Below are 27016 nucleotides of genomic sequence, written 5' to 3' on the forward strand. Positions count from 1 at the left end.
CCTTCTAGAATATCATGGGAAGTTAATATTGAGTATTAACTTGATTGGATTAAAGGATGCAAGATTTTGTTCCTGGGTGTGTCTGTGAGGGTGTTGCCAAATGAGATTAACATTTGAGTCAGTGGACTAGGAAAGGCAGACCCACCCTCAATTTGGATGGGCACCATCTAATCAGCTGCCATCAGGCTATGATAAAGCAGGCAAAGGAAAGTGGAAGTACTAGACTGGCTAAGTCTTTTGGCCTTCATCTTCTGTAGTGGATGCTTCCTGCCCTCGAACATTGAACACCAAGTTCTTCAGCTTTTGGACTCTTAGATTTACACCAATGGTTTGTCAGGGGCTGTTGGAACTTCAACCACAGATTGAAGGCTGCACTGTCACCTTTCCTACTTTTGAGGTTTTGGGACTTGGACTGGTTTTCTTGCTCCTCAGCTTGCAGACGATCTATTGTGGGACTTCGCCTTGTGATTGTGTCAGTCAATACTCCTTAATAAACTCCCCTTTATTTATACATCTATCCTATTAGTTCTGTCCCTCTAGAGAGCCCCAACTAATACATATCATAACATTATGTCCCTTTTGCCCTCTGTGATAAGAAACCGCTGGAGTTTCTAAGCAGATCCCTTCCCATTATGTCATCTCTGTAGGACCATTTCTCATCTCAAACCAAATAGTATCTATAGACTAACCAAAAGCTAGATAATAAAGTAGTTGGTTTTCTATAGGCTTATTTTCTTAAAGCTAGAAACATATAATCATTCACTTTGGACTGGTATGATTTTAAAAATCATGGTTCATATTCATTTCATATTACATATTGCAACTGAGGCCCAGAGAGATTAATCTACTTGCCTGAGAATATAGGCCGTAAGTTGGGGAGCCAGGACAGGGATTCACTATGTCATAATGCCCATACAAACCTACCACATGCCCTCAAATTTCCACAAAGTCTTTGCAGATGCACTGTGGCATCAATGGCCTTTTTAAATACCTATACTCTCAAATACCTATTCTAACTCTGCCAGAATGGGAGTGGCAGCACTTAGTATTCCATACCACTTATGAATTTGAAATGTTTTTGGTGCACTTTAATTCCAGGTGGCATCAGAGTGGCACAAAAGGGTTAATATCATCCCCTAACAAGTACTTACCTTACCCAAGAGCAGTCCTTTAGAAGAACAGAAAAACAAATCATGTTCATGGGTCTGTATCTAATATTGGAATAGGTCTACATCCTCCCATAAAGTCCCTGAAATCATTTCCTTTTTACAGCATGATTCAATAATTGATGTGTAAAATGATAATACTGACTCTGTAATAAATATTCCATTATAGTCCATAAACTTCATCTTTAAAAAGGAGATGATAATGTAATCCATTTTAGAAAAATTTCCATTAAAGTGACTCTTTTATTTTTTAAGTTTGTTATTTAGAGTTCAATTATGTAGCCAACTTCCTACTGAACAGTCCCTTTCAGAGGCCTAACAGGCATTTCAAATTCAACATGTCCAAAATAAACTCAATGTCTACCCTCAAATCATCTCCTACATTCTTCTTTCTCTCAGGAGACTGGATCAAACAAAGTCCTGCAAAAATCCAGAGACCTGACCTTGAAACTCGCTTCTCCTACATCTGCCAGTATCAAGCAAGTATCCAGCTCTTTTACTCTCATATCTTAAATGCCTCTTGATGTTTCCTGCTTCTCTCATACCTCATTTAGCACTATTTTGCTCTAAGCAGGCATCATTTCCTACACAGAATACATGGAATACTGCCACAGCCTCCTACCCAGACCCTCTGGATAGAACAGCTCTTCTGCAGTCCATTCTCTAAATTGTATCCACAGCAATCTTTCTGTGACACAAGTCTGATCCTGTTTGTTTTGATTTTTAAGTCCATTCAGTGACTTCCCACTTCTAAAATCCATTCAGTATATATTATTCATTCATTTAGTTACCCATATAATGAAAAAGACACGTCAAGCCCATATCCAAATCAAGTCTAGGACTGTAATAATACTCTACTTTAGTCAAAATGTTCACCCCCACCTCATACCCCAATCTCCTCCACACAATACAGACAACCTCGTAATTCCCATATTCATAATAAGCCTTGCTTGGGTTTTGTAGTTTTATTGTATCTCTTTATATTCTTAAATTCTATTATTTTTTAAAATTTTAGTTATTTTAGCATTTTAAACGTTATTATACTATATATAATCTTTGAATGATATAACTTTTTTCCTTTTTACAATTTTATTCTGGATTCAGGGGTATATGTACAAGTCTGTTACATGGATATATTGTGTGATGCTCAGGTTTGAGGTACAAATTATCCCGTCACCCGGGATGTGAACATAGTACCCAATAGGTACTTTTTGTACATAATTTGCTATTATATGTTCAAGATTCAATCATGATGAAAGTCTCTGAAGTTCATTCATTTTAACCACTATATAAGATTTCCTTCTACTGATATACTAACATTTATTCATCAACTTTTCCACTAATAGATTGATCAGCCATTTTCAGGCTTTATTTGTATGAATAGTAGTGCTATGGACATTTTGTTTATGTAGAAATTTTCTTGGGTATATGACTGTAAGTGCTGAATTATATATCAATGTTTGGATTTCAGAGATAATGCCCAATTAGATATTGATATTATCAGCCATTTTTAGTTTTTACCAACTACATATAAGTGATACATCATCACTTTATCCCAATCTGCATTTTGTCAAGTACAGCTGCTGTTAATTATATCTTCACAAGTTTATTTCCCATAAGCATTTCATTTTCTATGAAGTATCACCTCATTTCTGTTGCCCACATTTTTCTATTGGGTAATTTGGGCTTCTCTTATTATAGAAAAATTTTATATATACTTGATATATACAAAGTTATTTATATATACTTAATAATTTGTCAATTGTGTTTTCTTTAAATATATTCGACAATTTTTAACTTCTCTTTTTACCTTCCTTAAGGTACATTTGAATGAACTAACTTTCTCAAGTTTAATATAGTCAAATTTATCAATATTTTTTGTAATTTTTTATTTTTTAAGAATTTTTTTATTCCAATGTCTTATAGCTGTCTAAATATTTTTCTGCAAAAGTTTTAGTTTTGTTTTTGACATTTTAAGTCCTAAGCCCAAATGTTTCAACATGAGTTAGGCATCCAATTTTATCTCTTTCCACATGGATTACCATTTTATTCTCAGTTCCACTTATTGAACAGCCTCTCTTTTCCCATTGATCCGCAGTGCCTCTCTTGTCATATATTGAAGGTTTGAAACATATGTGGTTTGACATCCGGGGGCTAATTCTTTTCCTTCAGACAACTTGTCTCCCCCTGTGCTTCTCTGTTCCAATTACATAGCCTTAATTACTCTACACTTTAAGAGCTGTTACTTGTGAAATCCCCACTCTGTATTTTTCTCCTTTATAAGTAACCTGGGTTTACTGGAATCTTTATGATTTCTTTAAAATTTTAGGTTTTTTTGTTTTTGTTTTTTGCTTTTTACTAGTTATTTCCTACTCTAAGCTTGTAAACCTCAATTTTAATGTTACAGCTCTTCTGAAGGTTCTTTTTTTTTTTTCTTTTTTGAGATGGAGTCTCACTATATTGCCCATCCTGGACTCAAACTCCTGAACTCAAGCAATCCTTAACCTCAGCTTTCTGAGTACCTGGAATTACAGGTACAAACTACCATGCCTGGCTTGAGAAGTTTTATCTAAAACTCTAGATCCGAGTTCGTCTTCTTCTTCCTGATGCTAATATCAATTTTGTTTTGTAATCATTTCTAACTTATTTTACATTTTTAGTTTAATATATATTCAGTCATTCATTACATAATTAAAGACTTGAACATAAAACCCAAAACTGTAATAATCCTGGAAGACAACTTGATTAACACCATTCAGGACATGAGCACACACTAAGATTTCATAATGAAGATACCAAAAGCAATTGCAACAAGCAAAAACTGACAAATTGGACCTAATTAAACTAAAAACCTCTGCACAGCAAAAGAAACTAACAATGGAGTAAACAGACAACCTACAGAATGGGAGAAAATTTTTGCAATCTATGCATCTGACAAAAGTCTAATACCCAGCATCTATAAGGAACTTAACCAAATTTACAAGATAAAAACCATTAAAAAGTGGGCAAAGGACATGAACAGACACTTCTCAAAAGAAGGCATACATGCAGCCAATAATCATAAGAAAAAAAGCTTAACATCACTGATCATTATATTTTAAAATATTATAGGGCCACCATTATATATGCAAGCAGTTGTTGACAAAAAAATCATTATATGGCACATGACTACACACAGACACAGACACACACACACACATGAGTCACATAAATACATATAGAAAAAGAAAAATGCTTAGTATATATTTGACTTTAAGCTCCATGGCAGGTGGGAGCCTTGTTCCTTTATGTCCCAAACATCAGGGACCTCAGTTATAACCCCAGGATTTGCATACAGTAACAACTTACTAAGTAATTAATTGATGAGTGAATTAATGAATGAAAATATCTCAAAAATTAATAGTATATGCTAACATTGGGTCCTTAGGAATTTTTTTTTTTAATTTAGACATATAAAGGATCTTAGAAGCTGCCTACTCCAAAACCTTTGCTTTTATAATGGAGATGCACAAGTTCAGAAGAATCTTTTTTTAACTTAAAAAAAGCCTGTTTTTAGCAGACTTCAAACATCAAAATTTCAGTTAGGTACACTTTGCACAGCATCATCTGCTTACAAATAAAATATTTTGAATACATGGTGCAAATTCTGAAAGTAAAATTCTGAAGTAATAAGTCACAACTGAAAATGAAATTAAAACCCTCAAGTCTATTTTCCATTTATTCAAGACAAATAATATCAATGTAAAACTAAACTAGTACAATGGACTGAATGCTTATGTCTCAGCAAAATTCATATACTGAAATCTTAACTTCAGAGTGATGATATTAGGAGTTGGGGCCTTTGTAGGGGGTGATTTCGTCATGAAGACGGAACCCTCAGGAATAGAATTAGTGCCCTTATAAAGTATGCCCCAGAGAGGTTCCTCAACTATTCTGCCATGTGAGGTTAACAGGAAGACAGGCCCTTATCAGACATTGTATCTGTTAGCACCTTGATCTTGGAATCCCCAGTCCCCAAAATTGTAAGAAATAAATTTCTGTTCTTTGTTAGCCACCAAGTCTATATTTTTTAACAACACGAAAGAACTAAAATAACAAGTCTTGTAAGCAAGGAGAACAATAGTTTAGTTTTACAATTTAAGTAAAAAGAAAAGTTATTACTTTTGCCTTCCATTGTTAAATTTCACATTTTGAGATTTAAGACCTAAGGAGCATTAAGGACATAAATCAGCAAAACTATAACTTTTTGTTACATGCAGAAAAGGCTATCAAAGTTTTGCTGAATCGGATTATAACATTTTTTTGTGGCCAACCTAGATGGTTTCCTTCAACAAATGACAGAATGATCATTCCAAACTGATGTAATCCATCAGAAACACTTTTTACTTTCAGCCAAGTATCAACTCAACTGATTCTGACAAAGAAGCTGAGAAGGCTGATGAATTCTGGGGTTTTAATGAAAGATCAGTAAATCATTCCCCATGTTCATTGTTAAAAACTGGTGGACTCATAATGTTCCCCTCTCAGAATAATTGTAGTATCAAGGCATTAAAAACAAACAAACAACAACAAAAAGAATGCAAGCCACTTAAGCGGGTCTAGAATCAGTCACTTCCAAAGTATTTTTGAAAATTATTTGTATTAGTCAAAAACTAAAATGAAAGATTTATTTTTTCTAAAAAGAAAGCTATTCAGAATTTCTCCAATTGAACAAGAGTATTTTTGCAATCTAAAGCAAACTCAACATATCTAAAGTACTCTTTGAACAAAAATTGAATTTTGGAAATGCTCTTCTGTTTTCCTAAACTTCATATAATCTGATAGTGTTAATGAAATTCTGCTTATTATTTTGTTTAATAATCTCAAAAGTATCTATAACATTAAAAGCAGATCACATTCATTAAATAAATGAAAATCTCACCTTGATAATTTAGATTCACTTTTTCAAAAAGTACAAACATTTCATCAAACTTCGATTGAAGTTTGCCTGTTGTCAGATTTATGAAGAAAACTTATGCCAAAGAATATGTTAGTTCAATGAGAATAAAACTAATTTTGAGTACTCTTACACTTTAAAAGTATTTTAGAAATATATTTATAGATCTTGAAGTCAACAAAAATGAAAGCATACAGAAAACTGGAATAGCTTCGCAGAAAACAAATCTCTATGCCTTTACTTGATAAATAACCATTCATACACATTATTATGTTTATATTCATATTTAGTCTTTGAAACTGGTCCCTCAAGAGGAAAATACTGAATTAAAGTAATTTTGTAGTAGACTTGAAATTATCTTTTCACTTAACATACAGCCAGCAATCTGGTGAATCTGAATACCACCATGTGTTTTGTTTTAAAAATTGGTTGTTTTATTTCAACTGTTTTGGAAGTCTTCAGTGGTATCATTCATGCACAGTTCGTTTGCTACCATCGCCACCTGTCTCACTTCAGCATTTTTTCTGTTTTATGTTATGTGCTTGGTCTTTAAAGGCTTTTGGCTTCTCGGAGCCTAGATTTAAAATTCTGCCCAGTTTGAATGTTCACTAAACTGTGCTTTTCATATAGTCATAGAACACTGGACTTTATTAGGTTGAATGGTATCTTAGAGGTTAGCAAACTCTTCTCATTTCTTCCAAGAAGGCACCAAAGACCAAGAAAGGTAAAGTAACTTCTCCATGGTTAAATGTGTATTAATAGTGCTGCTATATATTCTTCTAACTCACTAAGGCAAAACTCTTCTGATTCTGAAGTTTCTTATTTTGTCAAGTCACCACTCTTCTCATCTCTATAAAAACAATATTTGCTTCATGAGCACTTACCCCTCAATGCAGGCAGCAGAGATCGCTCCTTCTTCTCATCACATTTGTTACATTCACTGAAGTACAGCAGTAAGAAGACATCAACAAGAACCCACATCAGTGAAGTGGCTAGAACCACCTTGCAGTAAACAAATCTCCTCATGTCTTTCCTTGATTTTTAGTTAACACACAGATTGAAGACAAATGCTACTGTGATAAATCCAGGCCACACAGGTGAACTCCAAGAATAAAGCAGGATGCATTCCACTGCATTAAAAAAGAGAAGAAAATTTCATTAATTGTACACATTTGCATAAAGAACATATAATATGAAATGTATGACTTAATGGATGTTTTCAAATACATCAGCACTTAAGCCTTCAAATCCAAAATTAAAAGCCTAAATAAATGAAAGTTGAAAGCAAGCTAGTTGACTAACATTTCAATACCTAATACTAGATCTGCCACTTTTCTACTAGGCCCTTGACAAACTATTTGATTTCTTCAAGTGGTATTGTAATTACCTTAAAGTCTTATCATGATATTCTTTATGGCATCAGGCTGTCAAATAGTGCAATTCTGACTTTAGTCTAATTCAGTATTTCTGACTGGCCAATAACACTGAAATGGAAATCATCTGGGATACAATATATTATAGTGAGTAAGATCTGGCCTTTATAGACAGACACATCTGGGTCTACACATTTCCTAGGAATGGAAGACTTTCTAAGCCATAGTTTCCTCATATGTGTAATGAGGACAGAAGTGCCAAACCTAAATCTCATTTGTTATGAGGATTATATAAGATGATACTTATAAAGCATCTTGCAGAACAGATAATTATTAAAATATAAAACAGAGCTGAGCATGGTGGCTCACGCCTGTAATCCCAGTACTTTGGGAGGCCAAGGCAGGTGGATCACATGAGGTCAGTAATTCGAGATCAGCCTGGCCAACATGGTGAAACCTCTCCCTACTAAAATTACAAAAATTAGCCAGGCATGGTGGCACATGCTGCAATCCCAGCTACACATGAGGCTGAGGCAGGAGAATCACTTGAAACTGGGAGGTGAAGGTTGCAGTCAGCCAAGATCACACCATTGCATTCTAGCCTGGGTGACAAGAGTGACACTCTGTCTCAAAAAAAATAAATAAATAAAAATAAAATAAATAAATATATATAAAAGAAAAAATTGTCCTTCAATTCTCAAGTAGAGTAATTACAATACACAAATCAAATATTACTTAGCCTCCAAAATCCCACCTGATCTGCATAGAAAATATCCACAATAGATGTGTATTTAAAATAGATAGCAAGCATCCAAATAATTTATCAGAGGAGTAAATCATATTAATATAAATGATTTATAATTATTGGAGCAAGAATTCTAAAGGGTATAGATATGTACATAATTATTAAGAGATATTCAAAGTACAGAATTAATACATTATACATATTTGTTTTATTTATACTACTACATTTGTTTAACTGGTTAATCAATTTATATGTATAAAGTAACTAAATCAGATGAAACATAATCTGATACCATTTGTTACATTTCAAATAACATCAAGTAAAATATAAACTTATTGATGACAATTAGATAAGTGACAAAGTTTTGACAGAGCTATCTGGGGTGAACAGAATTAAGTACAAAGACACTTGAAATACTTCATAAACGTTTGTCTCAAAAGAATAACATCAAAGTATAATTTGCTGAGCACAAGCTCTTTAAATTAACAGAAGCTGACAGCACAAAAAAGCAAAAGAAATTCTGTTGCCTGTTATAACCAACCTAAACTAGCAAAAAATTCAAAATTCACATGAAATGTCAGTTAAAAAATAATTGTAACAGATTTTGTTTTAGTAACAAAGTTACATTTACATTTACTCAATATATATATTAAAAATTGAGCGATATATGTAAATCTAAACACAGATTCCATGACATTTGGGTTTTTTTTTTCTTAGAAAAAAGTGACATGTTATTATATACTTTGTTTCATTTCAACTTTAATTCTCTATAAAAATGATAGCTAAATATTGGAAATCAGCCTGTAAACTGATAATAAGAGATTAATTCTCCCATATTTATTTCCTGTTACTGTGTCCACGCTTTTCTAAATTTGAGATATGAAACAATTTAAGCTATCAAATTTTCTGTTTTAGAACCAAAGATAGGGTATTTTCAGTTTATTGTAGAAAACAATCCCATAGAGAAGTACATATAACACTGATGGTCACTACCTGGCTATCCCTAAGTTTAGAAGGAGTACCTTATACATAAATGATCCTGGAAGATGTAGACAGCACCATCCCTGGCTCTTTCATCAAACAAAGGGATGACTTTAGGTAGATATCTTGCTACTCAGTGTTTTATTTGCTTATATTTCTTGCCCCATCCATCTCACAAAATATTGTGAGGCTTAAGCAGGATAAAGAATTTTAAAAATTGTTTAAGAAAAATGAAGAATATTATAATAGAAAATCTGAAATCACTTAGTATTAATTAAACATTAAAATGTCTAAGATAAGTCATTTTCTAATAAGAGCCTAACAGCTGAGGTTATTGAGAATTTAATTTAAACTTTAGTTATAATAAACAGTCAAAATTACATATTATTGCCACTCAAGCAATATTCAAATTATCCTAATTTCATAGCCTGCTAGTGCTTCATATTAAGACATTAGCATGGAAAAAAGTCTAACTATAATATTTCATGTGATAAACTAAGTTGCTGTTTCAACTTCTTATCTAATTATGAAACAGATTCTCCTTATATTTTTCAGGTTTTTAAATTTTACCTATATCTTGAAAACACCTATATCTTGAAAACAGGCTAAACTTTATCCTTCACAGAAATCTAATCCCCTGGTACTTATAAAATAATAATCTCATATATTGTATTTCAACATTCCTCTTCAGAGAAGAAAACTGAGCAGAAAAATGGTACTTTAAACACAGAATAGGAATCAACATAAGCACAGTTGGTGGCCCAGGTTTATTTAAGAGAATCAGCATCTGTATTAAGTTTCTATTCCAGGAAACCCCTATTTATTTGTAAATAGTGTTCTGTTTCTCAAACAGTCAGAAAATCCAAGTTCTGCAATATCCCCTGGCTTGCCAAGCCAATGTGGGGCATGACCAACTTGCATAAACTACAGCCTTTTCTATCTAATACTATTACCCTTTTCCTAATTTTTTTGAAAACATTAAGTAATGATATCAGCAAGACTGTCTATATTATAGGGTTTTTCCTTGAAAATACGTACCATATTTCCTATCTTTATTAGAAATTGTTTTAAATATAAGAAATAAAATCTAGATAAAGTTTAAGGTTTTCCTAACTATGTTGGTAAATTAAGAAGAAAAAATGTTTGGTTTTTGCTTTGATTTTTTATTTGTTGTTGTTTTTTAATTAGAAGGTTATTACTTAGGGAATTTACTAGCTATTTGACATATTTTTAATCTGTATTCATAAACATTCTTTTGTAGAAAATTGTGTAATTTGAGCAAGTTTTTTCAGTCTATTTATGAGGCTAAACTTGAGGTTGCCAGTGGATCCTGAAAATGAGTGTTTAAGGCTGCTGGTAGTGCTTCCAGAAGTTTCAGGCTCTCAGCATACTTTAAATGTTTTAAATAGCTATGCAGGAGCTTCTGTGAGCTAATGACCAAATAATTCTGTAGTTTGGTTTATGTGCTGATAAATGTAGCAAGCACTGAAAAAAATACCACAAATTAGCTTCAGATCTAACTAATAAGAAAACAGATATTTGCATGAATAAAGATAAAAAATTGGCCAGGTATGGTGGCTCACACCTATAATCTCAGTACTTTGGGAAGCTGAGGGCAGTGGATCATCTGATGTCAGGAGTTCAGGACCAGCCTGGCCAATATGGCGAAACACCATCTCTACTAAAAATACAAAAATTAGCTGGGTGTGGTGGCAGACATAATCCCAACTACTGGAGAGGCTGACACAGGAAAATCACTTGAATCTGGAGGGTGGGGGCTGCAGTGAGCTGAGATCATGCCCTTGCACTGCAGCCTGGGTGAAAGAGTGAGACCCTGTCTCAAAGAAAAAAAAAGATAAAAATTAACTTAAACCCAAGATATCCACTCACAGCCTAATCCAGTGTTTGCTGTAATAACCACGTAACACTAAAAGATAAACTAAGAGACAAGCCAACAAATATAATGCTAAATAAATGCCTTTTACTAAAAGGTGGTAGAAGAGAAGCAATAAACAAAACTAAAACAAACAAAAAATGCCCTCACTTGCATATAAACTAAGGGAAAAGAGAATATTGATAACACAAAATTCAACTCTTAGGAGAACTAACATAGGCTATAAAAGAAAACATTTCAGAGTTACACTGTCATGATTTGAGTCCAGGTTCCAACACTCATTAATTATGTACCTTGATTCAAGTTCCTTAAATGTTTAATGCCTTGGTTTTCCTATTCATAAAATGTGAATGGTGGTAGCTACCTTGTAAGGCTAGGATGAGCACAGGGATGTAACACGTAACCTCTTATAACAGTGCCTGGACTGTTATAAGAACTCAATATACATTCATTAGTAGTAGTAGTAGTAACACATATTGTTATCATCAAAACATCATTCAAAGAGCCAGAAAAAATAATGAGGATTCTCCTTGCCCACCCTTGCAGAAGCATTGCATGCTCAGTGTGTAGGTGTTCAGGAGATTGGAGAACAAGAGCACCACAGGACGAACTATTTTAGATGCAGTTTCTAATGTGGTATGAGTTATACAAGGTTTTACAATAGTGAAAACTCATTGTGCACTTAAATTTGGTGCATTTCACTCTCTGTAAATTGTACCTCCCTTTTAAAGGAAAAATAGGATAAAATGACTATGTAAGTATCACATAATTCCCTAATATCATCAACTTTTGATTAATTAAATAAATTAAAGTCACAAGTTCACCAGATAAAAGAGCTTCTACTTAATGCCTTTCTGATCTCATTTCCTACTGTTGACACCAGTCACCTAGGTATCCTGGCTGTTCCTTAAATATGCGAATTAGTAGCTTGCCTCAGGACATGTACACTTATGCTTTCTCTGCCCAGTAATATGTTCATGGCTCCCTGCATTTGTTTCCTTCAGATCTTCCTTCCTGCTCAAATGTCACGTCACAAAGAACCTTCTTTTCAGCCTTTACAAAACAGCACACACACCTTAGTCATTCTCTATCATCTCGCCCCACTTAATTTTCCTTCTTAGCAATTATCATCCCCAGTTTATTGAAAAATTAATTCTTTGGTTTGTTTCTCATTTGATCCCTTTCTTAAATGGTAAGCTATATGAGAACAGGATTACAATTCTCTTACATATACCCTCTCTCACTCCAATATATTTGAATTTTAAAACTCCAACATTTGTTGTTATGGGCTGAAATGCCATTGTCCTTCACATTGCAAAAATTCATGGATTCAAGTGCTAACGGCCAGTATCTTAGAATGGGACTATATTTGGAAATAGAGTATTTGCAAAGGTAACTAGACAAAATGAGGTGACATGGGTGGACTCTAATCTAATATGACTGGTATCTTTCAAGGAGGAAATTAGGACACAGGAAAACCATGTGAAGATACAGAGAAGGCCACTATTTACCAACTACAAAAAGAGGCCTCAATAAAATCAATACTGCTGACATATTGTTGATTTTGGACTTCTAGCCTCCAGAACTGTGAGAGGAAATAAGTTTCTGTTGTTTAAAGCACCCAGTCTGTAGTATTCCTTATGGCAGCCACTGCAAATTAATACACTGGCTAGTCAAATCCACTTTCTTATACTCCACTTCTACATGCAAACAGGTGAACACAGCTGCATGGAACTCCCAAATTATTCTACCTCTTTTCATTTTAAATCTATAAGCCCACACTGCAGTGGAGCCCAAATCAATCACCATCTTTCAGACAACTATTTTGCAGCTTATTAGACTTTTTCATAGTCATCTCCACATGTCTTTAACTTATGGCTGATCACTATGCATCTACATTTGACAGAGAAGATATAAACAATCAGAGGAGAATTTTGCATACTGCCATGTTAAATGTATCAGCTTGCTTCTTTATATTATTACCATACCAAATAAGTCCCCAAACAAGTCCAACTGTTACCATGGATGAACTGTCCCTTTAAAGAATGCAATACCCTCCACCCTCAATATTTAAGGATTTTACTCATGCACTTTTCTCTTCTATATTAGTTTATCTTCTCTAACAAGTCATTTTTACCAATATGCAAAGATGTTATATTAATAATAATATTTGAATAAACCAATTTCACCACACATCCCTCTTTAGGTACCCCCACATCCATCTGTTCACCCTTAATGTAAAACTTTTTAAAATAATTATGTATGTCTACACATTCCTTATCCTCCCATTCTCTCTTAAATTGTACAGGCTTTAGGTGCTGCCACTATGTGGAAACCTTATGTGATAAGGTTGTGGTCAAATCCAATGATCAATGTTTAATCATTATCTTACATAAATCATTAGCAGCATTTGGTATGGGTTGGCCAAAAACTGTATGCTCCTCTCTAGCAACTCATTTCTTTCACATTCCATATTTGATTATGCAGCAAATTATGTTGGCTCTACTTTCAGATTTGAGCCACTTTTCACCAATTCCACCACCACAACTTTACCCAAGCAACCACCAGGATTTTGAAATACTGCCTTAGATTCTTAAAAAAAAAAAAAAAAAAAAAAAAAAAAAACAGTTTTATTGAGACGTAATTCATATATCTGATAACTCACTCATTTAAAGTATACAATGCAATAATATAGTCACACAGTTGTGTATCTATCACCACATACAATCTTAGAGTATTTCCTTTCCTCAAAAAGTAAACCATTCCCCAATGCTAGAACCCTCAATCCTACAATCATTTATAGCCATAGGTAACAACTAATCTGATTAATTATCTATGAGTTTTCCTATTTTGAACATTATCATATAAAATGAATCATACAATATATTGCCTTCATGACTGTCTTCTCTCACTTAGTACAATCTTTTCAAAGTTCATTCACATTGTAGCATATACAAGCACTTCATTTCTTTTTATTGCCAAATAATATTTTATTTTATAGCTATATACATTTTATTTATCCATTCATTAGTTAATACATATGTGTTGTTTCTACCTTTTGACTGTTATGAAAAATATAAACTGTGAACATTTATTTATAAATTTTCTGTAGACATGTTTTCATTGCTTTTGGGTATATACCTAGGAGTAAAATTGCTTGATCATATGCTATGCCTTAGCATCTTAAATGTACCCCCATTAAAATCTATTCTTCACAAAAAAGGCAGGTTGATCCTGTTAATATTTAAATGTAATCAGATCTCCTCCCTGTTCTGCTCATTATTGATCAACAGCTTCTATCACATTTAAAATAAATTTGAAATCCTATCCCTGGACTGCAACACAAGTATGGTTCAAAATTGAGAAGAGATGGTGGGAATAAGAATATTTATGGCTCTCTTTAATAAAGATGCCAACATCACCATCCTACCTTGTTTCAGGTTACAGGGCTGCTGTTTCAGGCCAATCAGTCACCTCCAGCCATACCAGTGTGGCCCATGAAACTAAACTGGATCTTATTTGCTGGTTTCCAGACCATCTACAGTCTGGTAACATTGTATCATTTGTTGCAAAGGTCACCTACTAATAAAATGATAGTCAAGGTATTATATTTTCCAAACTCGCCATTTGGCATTATTAATTTATTTATTTAGAGACAGAGACTCACTCTGTTGCCCAGGCTGGAATGCAGTGGTGTGATCTCAGCTCACTGCAACCTCTGCCTCCCTGTTGAAGCGATTCTTTTCCCTCAGCCTCCTGAGTAGCTGAGACTACAGACGCATGCCACCATGCCCAGCTAATTTTTGTATTTTTAATAAAGACATGGTTTCACCATATTAGCCACGCTGGTCTTGAACTCCTGACCTCGTGATCTGCACGCCTCAGCCTCTCAAAGTGCTGGGATTACAGGCATGAGCCACCACGCCTGCCACATTTTATTATTTATTAGATTTTCCACACTCACTACTATTCAGTGTTTGGAATAACCTCTTCAAAAACTAACTGGAAAAAAAAATATGTAATCAATCCTCTCATCTTCCCCTGGTCTACCTACTCTAAAGTAGCTGACTCACGGAATATGGCCTTCTCAAGAACAAGTTCATATTCCCTTAATCTCCTACTGAGTAATAATCAGGATTAAAAGGGTAGAAAATCATATAAAACTATTTTAATATACGGAATTCCACCTGACTGTGTCAGCCTGGTTGGTATGCCTTTAGGTGGCAGCCCAGACAAAAGCGAATCTAGGGTCCTCAAACTAAATTCTCAATCAGCCACCTGAATTCTCTTGTTGGACTGAAATAGTCCCAGATCATAAGAACACTAAGCACTTGACTGAGCATATACAATTGTCCCTTGGTATCCATGAGGTTTGGATGCAGGAATTCCATGGATGCCAAAATCCACAGATGCTCAAGTCAAGTCCATTATATAAAATGGCATCGTATTTGTATATAACCTATGCATATATTCCTGTAGTCCTTAAGTCACTTCTAGATTACTCATAACACTAATACAATTTAAGTGCTATGCAAATAGTTGTTATGCTATATTGTTTTTATTTGTAATTTTATTGTTGTATTTCTATTTTTATTGTGTTCTTTTGCAAATATTTGCAATCAAAGTTTACTTGAATCTGTGGATGCAGAAACTGCAGATCCAGAGGGCAACTCTACTTACTGCTAACTGAATCCCTATACAATGGTCTATGTGGGCAAACATGGGAGGTATAATGAGTCTCTGTATATTCTATAAAAATGTATTTGTTCCACTTGCCTTTTTCCATATGAAAACTCTGGGTTAGATTAATAGATTGGGGAGAAGAATGGCGAAGTTATACTGAAATAGGGCACACAAAATTTCCTGGCTACAGATAAAGCAATAACTCTGACATCTGGGGAGGAAATGGCTTGTACATCAAGAGTTGTGAAGAAGAAGATGTGTTAATTAAGGCTCTCTTTGTCACCTAGATCCAAAATCGGAGACTGGCAAAATAATCATATGGCCTGCCTGAGTGAAATAGCATCTGTTGCTGACCATCCAGCCTGCTGTTCCATTTGTCATCTCATCCAAGTGCTTTGAAACAGAAAAACTTATGTGGGCATGGCCAGTCCTAAACTGCCCTGCAGTGCCTGATGCCATAAATGACTGCTCCCAAAAAGATACCCCACCTCCCACCTAAAGAATCACAAGAACTTGCATAACATTGTTTCTATCTGGCTGTAGAATTTTCACTGGCTTCTTCTGATGTCTAAGCACTTTGGCTTATGCCATGTATACAATCCAGGCTACAACTCTTCAATGACATGGGACATGCTTAATCAGCCCAATGTAATGATGATCCAAATAAAGCTTAATAAAAAATTCTGAACTGGACACTTGTGTTCCTTTGGGCTATATGTTTCTATGTGGTCAGAATGAGCCATGGACCATCTCTCCATGCAAATTCAGATTCTATTAAGCAAATCATCTATTGCAGTGATAACCAAAGATAAGCCAATCTATGTAAACTCCCTTGTATCAGTTGTGCTGGATAATACATTGTTCTTAGACTACTACAATTTGGCTTTATAGAATAAAACCTGTTGATATCCTTTTAGACTTCTTTAAAGTGACTGAGTCCAGGACCATGGGAAATATAAGTGAAGTCAAAACTACAGGTTGGTCTAATCCCGTTGCTAGAAGTTATGTTAATAATAGCCTTATATAAATACTGTATGAGAAAAACTAAATGGATTTGACCCCAGCCTCTGTCATATTATTTAAGGTGTTCAATGGAGTGGCATACTCACATGAAAATTCACCAAAAGTCAACATGATGGAAGATCAAAGAGTGGATATCATTGAGAGACACTCCTCCCCTCTCATAAACTCCTAAATTTCTTGTTGGGGATGCCGAGAATGCAAAGCCCCAAACACTCCAGGCCACTTTTCATAACTGTGTTTGTAGTAAGGAATATTGAAAAACGACCAGCTTGGCCAATATGGTGAAACTTTGTCTCTGCTAAAAACGCAAAAATTAGCCAGGCATGGTGGCTGGTGCCTGTAATCGCAGCTACAGGAGAGGCTGATGCAGAGAATTGCTTGTACCTAGGAAGTGGAGTTTGCAATGAGCCAATAAAGTGCTGCCATTGCACTCAAGGCTGGGTGACAAGAGTAAGACTGTGTCTCGAAAGAAAAAAAGAAAAGAAAAGAAAAGAAAAGAAAAGAAAAGAAAAGAAAAGAAAAGGAAAGAAAAGGAAAGAAAAGGAAAGAAAAGGAAAGAAAAGGAAAAGAAAAGAAAGAGAGAGAGAGAGAAAGAAAGAGGGAAGGAAGGAAGGAAGGAAGGAAGGAAGGAAGGAAGGAAGGAAGGAGAGGAGAGAGAGAGAGAAAGAAAGAAAAAGAAAGAGAAAGAAGAAAGAGAGAAAGAGAGAAAGAGAGAAAGAGAGAAAGAAAGAAAGAAAGAAAGAAAGAAAGAAAGAGAGAGAGAGAAGGAGAGAGAGGGAAAGAGAAAGAGAGAAAGAAAGAAAGAAAGAGAGGGAAAGGAAGAAAGAAAGAATGAGAGAAGGAGAGAGAGAGAAAGAGAAAGGGAAAGAAAGAGAAAGAGATAGAGAGAAAGAGAGAAAGAGAGAGAGAGAAAGAAAAAGAGAGAAAGAGAAAGAGAAAGAAAGAGAAAGAGAAAAAGGAAAGAAAGAAAGAAAAAAAAGAAAAGAAAGAAACAGACAGACAGAAAGGAAGATTTGTCAAAAACATAGGCTCCTGAATAACTTTTGGGCAAACAAACAAATTAGGGTAAAAATCAAAAATTCCTTGACACTAAGGAAAACAAAGATACAATGTTCCAGAATCTCTGGGACACAGCTAAAGCATTATTAAGAAGAAAGTTTATAACACACATGAAAAAGTTTAAATGATCTCAAATTAACAACATAACATCACTCTTAAAGTAATGAGTAAAACAAGGGCAAACTTACTTCAAAGCAAGCAGAAGAAAATAAATAACCAGAAACAGAGCTAAAATGAACTAAATTAAGATGTGAAAAACCATAGAAAAGATCAATGAAGCCAAAAGTTAGTTATATGAAATAATAAATAAGATTAACAGACCACTAGTTAGAACAATAAAGAGAGAAAAGTAAAAAAAACACAATCATAAGTGACAAAGGTGACATAATCACTGGTTCCAAAGAAATACAAAAAACCCTCAGACACTATTATAAACAACTCTATTAACACAAACTAGAAAACAGAAGAAATGGATAAATTCCCAGGTGAGTTCCAAAATTGAATAAGTAATTTAAAAAAACCTACCAACCAAATAAAGCCCTGGATAAGAGATAACAGACAAATTCTATCAGATGTATAAAGAACTTGTGCCAATCTTACTGAATCTCTTCCCAAATATTGAGAGGGAAGAAATCCTCCCCAACTTATTCTATGGGGCCAGTATCATTATCATACCAAAACCTAAAAACAAACACAATGAAAAGAGAAAATATCAGGTCAATATCCCTGATAACCATAGATGTAAAAATCTTCATAGATGTAAAAACAACATACTAGCAAACTGAATCCAGCAGCACATCAAAAAGCTAATCTACCATGATCAAATAGGCTTTGTACCTAGGATGCAAGGTTGGTTCAACATACGCAAATCAATAAATACGCTTCAACACATAAACAGAACTAAAAATAAAAACCACATGATTGTCTTGACGGACACAGAATAGGCTTTCAATAAAATTCAACATGTCTTCATGTTTAAAACCTTCTACAAACTAGGCATAAAATGAATATACCTTAAATTAAGAGCCACCTATGCACAGCCAACATTATACTGTACAGGCAAAAGCTGGAAACATTTTCTTTAAGATCCAGAACAACACAAGGACGTACACTCTCATGACTCCTATTCAGCATTATACTGGGAGTCATACTGAGAGCAATCAAGCAAGAGAAATAAAAGCTATCCAAATAGAAAGAGAGGACATAAAAGTATCTCTGTTTGTGGACAATAGGATTTTTATACTAGAAAACCCCACAGTCTGTGCCAAAAGACTACTATATCTGATGAACTTCAGAAGTTTCAGTATGCAAAATCAATGTACAAAAATTAATAGTATGTTTATACACCAATAATGTCCGAGCTGAGATCTAAATCAAAGAGGCAATGTCATTCACAATAAACACACACACACACACACACACACACACACACACACACACACACACGTTAGGGATATAGCTACCCAGGGTGGTGAGATGTCATTGAGAATTAAAAAGCATTGCTGAAAGAGGTAAAAGATGACACAAATGGTTAAACATTCTATGCTCATGAATAGGAAGAATCAATATTGATAAAATGGCTATCCTGCCCAAAGCAATTTATAGATTCAATACCATTCCTATCAAATTACCAAGGACACTCATCATAGAATTAGGAAAAACTATTCTAAAGTACATATGGAACCAAATAAGAGCTCAGATAGCCAACGCAATCCTAAGCAAAAAGAACAAAGGTGGAAGAATCATACTACCTGACTTCAAACTATACCACAAGACTACAGTAACCAAAACAGCATGGTACTTACCATTACAAAAACAGACATAGGCCGGTGGAACAGAAGAAAAGAACCCAGGAATAAAGCCATACACATAAACAGCCATATGATTTTCAACAAGTCAACAAAAACTACCAAAAAAGAATGGACTTCCTATTCAATAAATGGTGCTGAGATAACTGGCTAGTCACATGCAGAAAATGAAACTCGACCCCCTCCTTTCACCATATGTAAAAGTCAACTCAAGATGGATTATAAACTGAAATGTAAAACCTAAAACTATAAAAACTCTAGAAGATAACCTAGGAAATACAACTCTGAATATAGGTCCTGGCGAAGATTTCATGATGAAGATGCCAAAAGCTATTTCAACAAAAACAAAAATTGCCAAGGGGGACTTAATTAAATAAAAGAGCTTCTGCAAAGCAGAAAACAGACAACTCTCAAAATCCTCAGAAAGGAAGAAAAGATCTGTAAACTATGCATCCATCAGAGGTCTAATATTCACAATCTATAAGGAACTTAAATAAACAAGTAAAAAACAAACCCATTAAAAAGTGAACAACGGACATGAACAGACAGCTCTCAAGACATGTATGTGGCCAACAAACGTGAGAAAAAATGATCAACATCACTAATAATTAGATAAATGGAAATCAAAACCACAGTGAGATACTACCGTATACCAGTGGAACGGCTACTAAAAATTCAAAAATAACAGATGCTGGTGACGTTGCAGAGAAAAGAGAACATTTAAAGACTGCTAATGAGAATGCAAATGAGTTCAGCCAGTGCAGAAAGCATTTTGAAGATTTCTCAAAGAACTTAGAACTACCATTTGACCCAGCAATTTCATTAGTAGGCATATACCCAAAGGAATACAAGTCACTTTACTATTAAGACATATACATGTGCATGTTCATTGCGGCACTACTCACAATAGCAATAGCAGGGAATCAACATAGATGCCCATGAATTGTAGACTGGATAAAGAAAATGTGCTACATATACAACATGGAATGCTATGCAATCATAAAAACAACAAAACCGTGCATTCTGCAGCAACATGGATGGAGCTGGAGGCCATTATCCTAAGAGAATTAAAAACAGGAACAGAAAACCAAATATAGCACGCTCTCACTTATAAGTGTAAACTAAACACTGAGTACATATAGATATATAAAAGAAAAAATAGACACAAGGGCCTCCTTGAAGGTTGGGGGCCTGAGGAGGGTAAGCACTGAAAAACTACCTTTTGCATACTATTCTCGTCACCTGAATGATGAAATAATCTGTACAACAAACCACCACAACCTGTAATTTACCCATGTAACAAACCTGCAGATGCCCCTGCAAACCAAAAATAAGTGCTGGAAAGAAAAATATAATGCATATTCTAATTCAGTAGGGCTGGGATAAGGCCAGGGATTGCACATGTCTAACAACCTGGGGTGATGCCAGTGCTGTGGCCCACTGGACCTCACATTGACTGATAGGCAGGATCTGTGATGTATTTTCGTCTTTTTCTCTTGAATCAAATAAAAAGACAAATAAGTGAATAAAATAAACAGATAACAAGAAATAATCCCTGCCTCTGTCTTATGATTCAGGAGGGGACATAGAGCAGAAGATTAGGGATAAGAAAGTGGATATATGAAACATATGGAGTAATTCCAAGATGTGAAACTCTTAACAGATAGTTTCTATACACAACTACTAATGTAGAGAATGAAGTTACAAACAATAATTGGCCATAGAGTGAGTTATAGAGAATGTTTAGAGAGCAGTAACATTTTTATAATGCAGATGTCATGTGTCAAGGCAGTTTGTTACACATAAGTATCTTCAGCCACGCTGGAAATTAGGAATACCCATTCTGTGAAGATGCTATCACTGTCAAAACCTAAAATATATGATACTGAAATTTTAAAAGCAATAGATTATTGTTAAAATGTAATGAAAGTAAGAAGTCTTCATAAAGAAAGCTTGTGAAAAGGAGTATATGAGCCTCAAAAAGATAATGAAATTATTTTTAAAATCCTATTCATCAACATAAAAAATGTTCATAGTTCATTTGTTATAGTGTTTAATGACTACTCAGTATTCATCTTGTAACATAGCAAACCAATGGTCCAAGCTTGTTCATTAATAGTAACCAAGAGGGGAAGAGAGAAATTCAGGACGTTGAAGTCGATCTACAATAACCCAACTAGAGATTTAAAACAACACTAGAGCATTTAGATGGTTCCCAGCAGACATCTATCAGCTAGCTGGCCATCTTCTGCCATAAATCTTCTGATTAAAACAAAAATAAATGTTTCCACTGAGACATCAAACCATTAGGAAATCTTAACCTCAGCTTCCTAGTTGGCCTTAAGGCTTCTGAATTCTTCATCACAAAATACGTAAGGAATGAATTACAAGTGTCCTTTCCTTGAAATGTGTAGAATAATGTGGTTATTTCTTATCTAGGCTTCCATTTCAAAACAGGGGCTTTTATTTGCAGAAATAATAAGGAAAAGTATTAGATTATCTTGTAAAATTATACCAGAGTCACTCTGACTAGTCCTGTTGACAATTAATGAGAGATAGAAAGTGAAATGTCAAACAAAAGCACAGAACACTAGATATAAAAGAACCCCCAGCAGCACAAAGGAGAGATGAAGAAGGGGCTTTTCCACAGGGTATTCTAGAGGTGTACTAAAATTGCACAAATGTAAACAACATTTTATTTGTCTGCTCATATATTTTAATGATTGAGTTTAACCACATCTTATGTATGGAATAAATGCACTCTTAAACTAGTTAATGAAGTGTTAATAGGTGAAACAGTCATCCTCTTCCACTAGGGGAAAAAACAAAACAATTCATTAAAGCTTATATAAACTTACTTAATAATTTGACATGCAGCTTCAGTTTTTTTCCCTGAACATTTCCTGGTAACGTTATCAATCATAAGTTAAGTGCCTTAAAAGACAGGCAATTTGAGGGAAGAAGTAAATAATTACATAAAGAACTAAATATTCAAAATATTGAATAATTACTCTTCAATTAATTAACAGTAAAGTAAAAGTATCAAGTCCCCATGGAGTTAAAATTCATATTCTTATTAGCTAAGCAAACTTGTTATAAACATTGCTGAAGACAATTTGTTAATCAATATAAAGCAAATAAATAATGAAGTGTATAGTCCATTAATAGAAAACACAGAGATGCTATAAAATAAGAAAATCTGCCACAATTATAAGAAAAAAGGAAAAATATAACGCAAGGTAGAACAGTTAAGCAGAGATTACCATTATGTGTACGGCACATAAAAAGCAAACATGTAAACAAAGCAATATTTTTCCTATCATCTGGCAAAACTTCCAATTAATTTAATCAATAGTTGCACATATTAAAGGATTATAAATAAATATTAAACATTATTTGTAACAAAATTATATTTTAGTGAAGATAGGATAAATGGGTCCTTTCTTTCTTTGCAGATGGAAACGTAAATTGGTAAAAACGTTTTGGAAAGAAATAGGGTTTATTAAAAATAAGATTTTTGACCTATTTTCTTCAAAATTATCAGATACTTTGAACTAGTAATTTCTCTACTGTACACTCTTTTAAATATCCCATATTAGAGAACAGGTTTTAAGGTAAGATGTATTATGAAACTATTTCACTATTTTTTTTAATTATAATGTCTACTTATGTATGCACTATGATTGCAATGATTTTTAACTTATTCATATGAAAGTATTGGAAAAATGTGCAAATGTAGGAATTTTCAACTTCTCTGATTAGTTATGTGATTTTATAGAGTAACTAGAAATAGTGTCTATTACCTGAATAATGGGGAAAATATATGTTTTAAAGTAATAAGAAAATCACCAACAATAGTGATAGAGACTAAATTTCTGACTCATTTGAAATTTGTGCTGATGTGTATATGAGTATATGTGCACACATACAGTCATGAAGTGGTGCAAATATAGACCAACAGATCCAAAGAACTGTCAAGGGTTATTCAGAAAACAATAAATGAGAAAGAAAAAGAGAATAGAATTCCCTATTACAAAGTCTGATTTAAGTAATCTGTTTCCAAAATTCTAACTTTTCCTAGTCTCTAGTATGCAGATTCTGGAAAGATAAAAGCTTGACTCAAATGTCAAATTATTTTAAAACTCCACATTCTTTCGAAGGAAATGGCTAACAAACCTGGACTCTTACTACAAATTCAGGAACTATCTTTTGATAGTTGTATACGTGGTTTTTGTGTCAAACAAATATAACCTTCAATCCATCTGGACCATATTTAAAAGTGATTATTGAAAGTGGAGAAGACTACTCACTTCAACTACTGTCACCATTGCAGCCTGTATTTCCCACGAATCCAGCTAAATCTTCAAAAAAGAAACAAAAAGTCAAGAAATTCTATATTCAACTCACGTAAACAAATTTTAATATAGTGAAAATATATATATATATACTTGAACCTCAGAACATTATTATTTTTATATGATTTAGATGAAAATCACATGCAACTTGAGGTATCTGAGACTTGTAGTGATTTTTGCTTTAGAAAACCATTGTCTCCTATAAGTAGTGTACTATAATTTGAAAAAATTATCACTGACAGGCAAGAGAAAGAAATAAAGAGTATTTGAATAGGAAGAGAGGAAGTCAAACCATCTTTGTTTGCATGTAACATGATCCTATATCTAGAAAACTCCATCATCTCAGCCCAAAAGTTACTTAATCTGATAAGCAACTTCAGCAAAGTCTCATAATACAAAATCAATGTGCAAAAATCACTAGCATTCCTGTACACCAACAACAGGCAGATGGCCAAATCATGAAAGAACTTCCATTCACAACTGCCACAAAAAGAACAAAATAAATACTTAGAAATACAACTAACAAGGGAAGTGAAGGACCTCTTCAAGAACTACAAAGCACTGCTCAAAGAAATCAGAGATAACACAAATGGAAAACATTCCATGCTCATGAATAGAACAAATCAATATCATGAAAATGGCCATACTGCCTAAAGCAATTTATAGATTCAATGCTGTTTTCATTAAGCTACCATTGACATTCCTCACAAAATTAGAAAAGAAGAATTTTAAAATTCATGTGGAACCAAAACAACAGAGCCCAAATAGCCAAGGCAATCCTAAGCCAAAAAAAAAAAAAAAAAACTGGAGACATCATGCTACCCAATGTCAAACTATACTACACAGCTAAAGCAACCAAAACGGCATGGTACTGGTACAAGAACAGACACATAGATCAATGAAACATAATAGAGAACCCAGAAATAAGACTGCACACCTACAGCTATCTGATCTTTTACAAACCTGACAAAAACAAGCAATGGGGAAAGATTTTCCTATTTAATAAACAGTGCTGGGAGAACTGGCTAGCCACATGCAAAAAACTGAAACTGGACCCCTTCCTTACATCACATACAAAAAACAACTCAAGATGGATTAAAGATTTGACTATAAACCCAAAACTATAAAAACCCAAGGAGAATACCTAGGCAATACCATTCAGGACATAGGCACATGCCAAGATTTCATAACAAGGATGCCAAAAGCAATTGCAACAAAAGCAAAAATTAACAAATGGGATCTAATTAAACTAAAGAGCTTCTGCACAGCAAAAGAAATTATCCACAGAGTAAACAGACAACCTACAGAATGAGAGAAAATTTTTTCAATCTATCCATCTGAGAAAGGCCTAATATCCGGCACCTATAAGGAACATAAGCAAATTTAAAAAAAAAAAAAAAAAAAAAATCCCTTTAAAAAGTATGCAAAGGACATGAACAGACACTTTTCAAAAGAAGTATACTTGTGGCCAAAACAAATATGACAAGAAGCTCAACATCACTGATCATTAGAGAAATGTAAATCAAAACCACAGTGAGATATCATCTCACACTAATCAGAATGGTTATAATTAAAAAGTCGAAAAACAATAAATGTTCATGAGGTTGTGGAGAAAAAGAAATGCTTATACACTGTTGGTGGGAGTGTAAATTAGTTCAACCATTGTGGAACAGTGTGGCAATTCCCCAAAGACCTAAAGGCAGAAATGCCATTTGACCTAGCAATCTCATTACTGGATATATACCCAAAGGAATATAAATTATTTTATTATAAAGTAAATTATTCTATTATAAAGATACATACATACATATGTTCATTGCAGAACTATTCACAATAGCAATGACACAGAATCAATCTAAATGTCCATCAACAATAGACTGGATAAAGAAAATTGGTACATATACACCATGGAATACTATGCAGCCATAAAAAGGAACGAGATCATGCCATTTACAGGAACATAGTTGTTGCTGGAGACCATTATTCTTAGAAAACTAATGCAGAACAGAAAACCAAATACCATCTGTTCTTATAAGTGGCAGCTAAAGGATGAGAACACATGGACACATAGTGGCAAACAAGACACACCAGGGCCTATCTGAGGGTGGGGGTTGGGAAGAGGGAGAACATCAGGAAGAATAACTAATGGATGCTGGGCTTAATACATAGGTGATGGGATGATCTGTGCAGCAAACCACCACGGCACAAATTTACCTATATAGCAAACACGTCCTGCACATGTACTCCAGAACTTAAAAGTAGGAAATTATAAAAGATTATGATTGAGGTTTAACAAAAATAATCATATTCCAAAATCAAATCGATATGAAGAAACGACTCTCCCTGTTAAAAGCAAACTAGAGTATGATTTTATTCAGAAACCAAAAATTATATAACTAATACAGTAGTAGTACATAACTAACATAAATCAGTTCTACTATAATTTGCCATTAATCCAGCAGAACAGCAATCAACATTTTATTTTCCTTTGTGCTTCACATTTCTGGAAAAGATATGCACAAAGGCAGCAATCTGAATTAATAAAGCCTATTAATTAATATATAATGTTTTTCAATTTGTAAATGTCTAATCTAAAAATGTTATTTCAAGCTGGGCACAGTGGCTCATGCCTGTAATCTCAGCACTTTGGGAGGCCAACGTAGGAGGATCACCTGAGGCCAGGAGTTTGAGACCAGCCTGGCCAACATAATGAAATCCCATCTCAACTAAAAATACAAAAATTAGTCATGCTTGGTGGTGGGTGCCTGTAATCCCAGCTACTGCAAAGGCTGGGGCAGGATAATTGCTTGAACCTAGGAGATGGAGGTCGAAGTGAGCCAAGATTCAGCCACTGCACTACAGCCTGGGCAATAAGAGCAAAACTGTCTCAAAAAATAATAAAAAATAAAATCCTGTTTCAAATGACCTTATTACTTTAACATAATTATTAAATAATATATATTTCTCAGTTTCTAAAATATGCATTTCCATTT

General features: G+C 34.1%; 1 protein-coding gene across 1 annotated transcript in view; it reads right to left on the reverse strand.

Annotated features, from left to right (window-relative positions):
- The window catches only part of GALNT13 (polypeptide N-acetylgalactosaminyltransferase 13), a 596785-nt gene that overhangs the window by 517724 nt on the left and 52045 nt on the right, over positions 1-27016 (reverse strand). Inside the window, 1 exon segment of the mRNA XM_017523193.2 lies at positions 6987-7232. Coding sequence (XP_017378682.1) covers positions 6987-7128 — 142 coding nt within the window. The 5' untranslated portion in view covers positions 7129-7232.

The sequence above is a fragment of the Cebus imitator genome, unplaced genomic scaffold (assembly GCF_001604975.1).
Source record: "Cebus imitator isolate Cc_AM_T3 unplaced genomic scaffold, Cebus_imitator-1.0 Scaffold27, whole genome shotgun sequence".
Lineage (NCBI taxonomy): Eukaryota > Metazoa > Chordata > Mammalia > Primates > Cebidae > Cebus > Cebus imitator.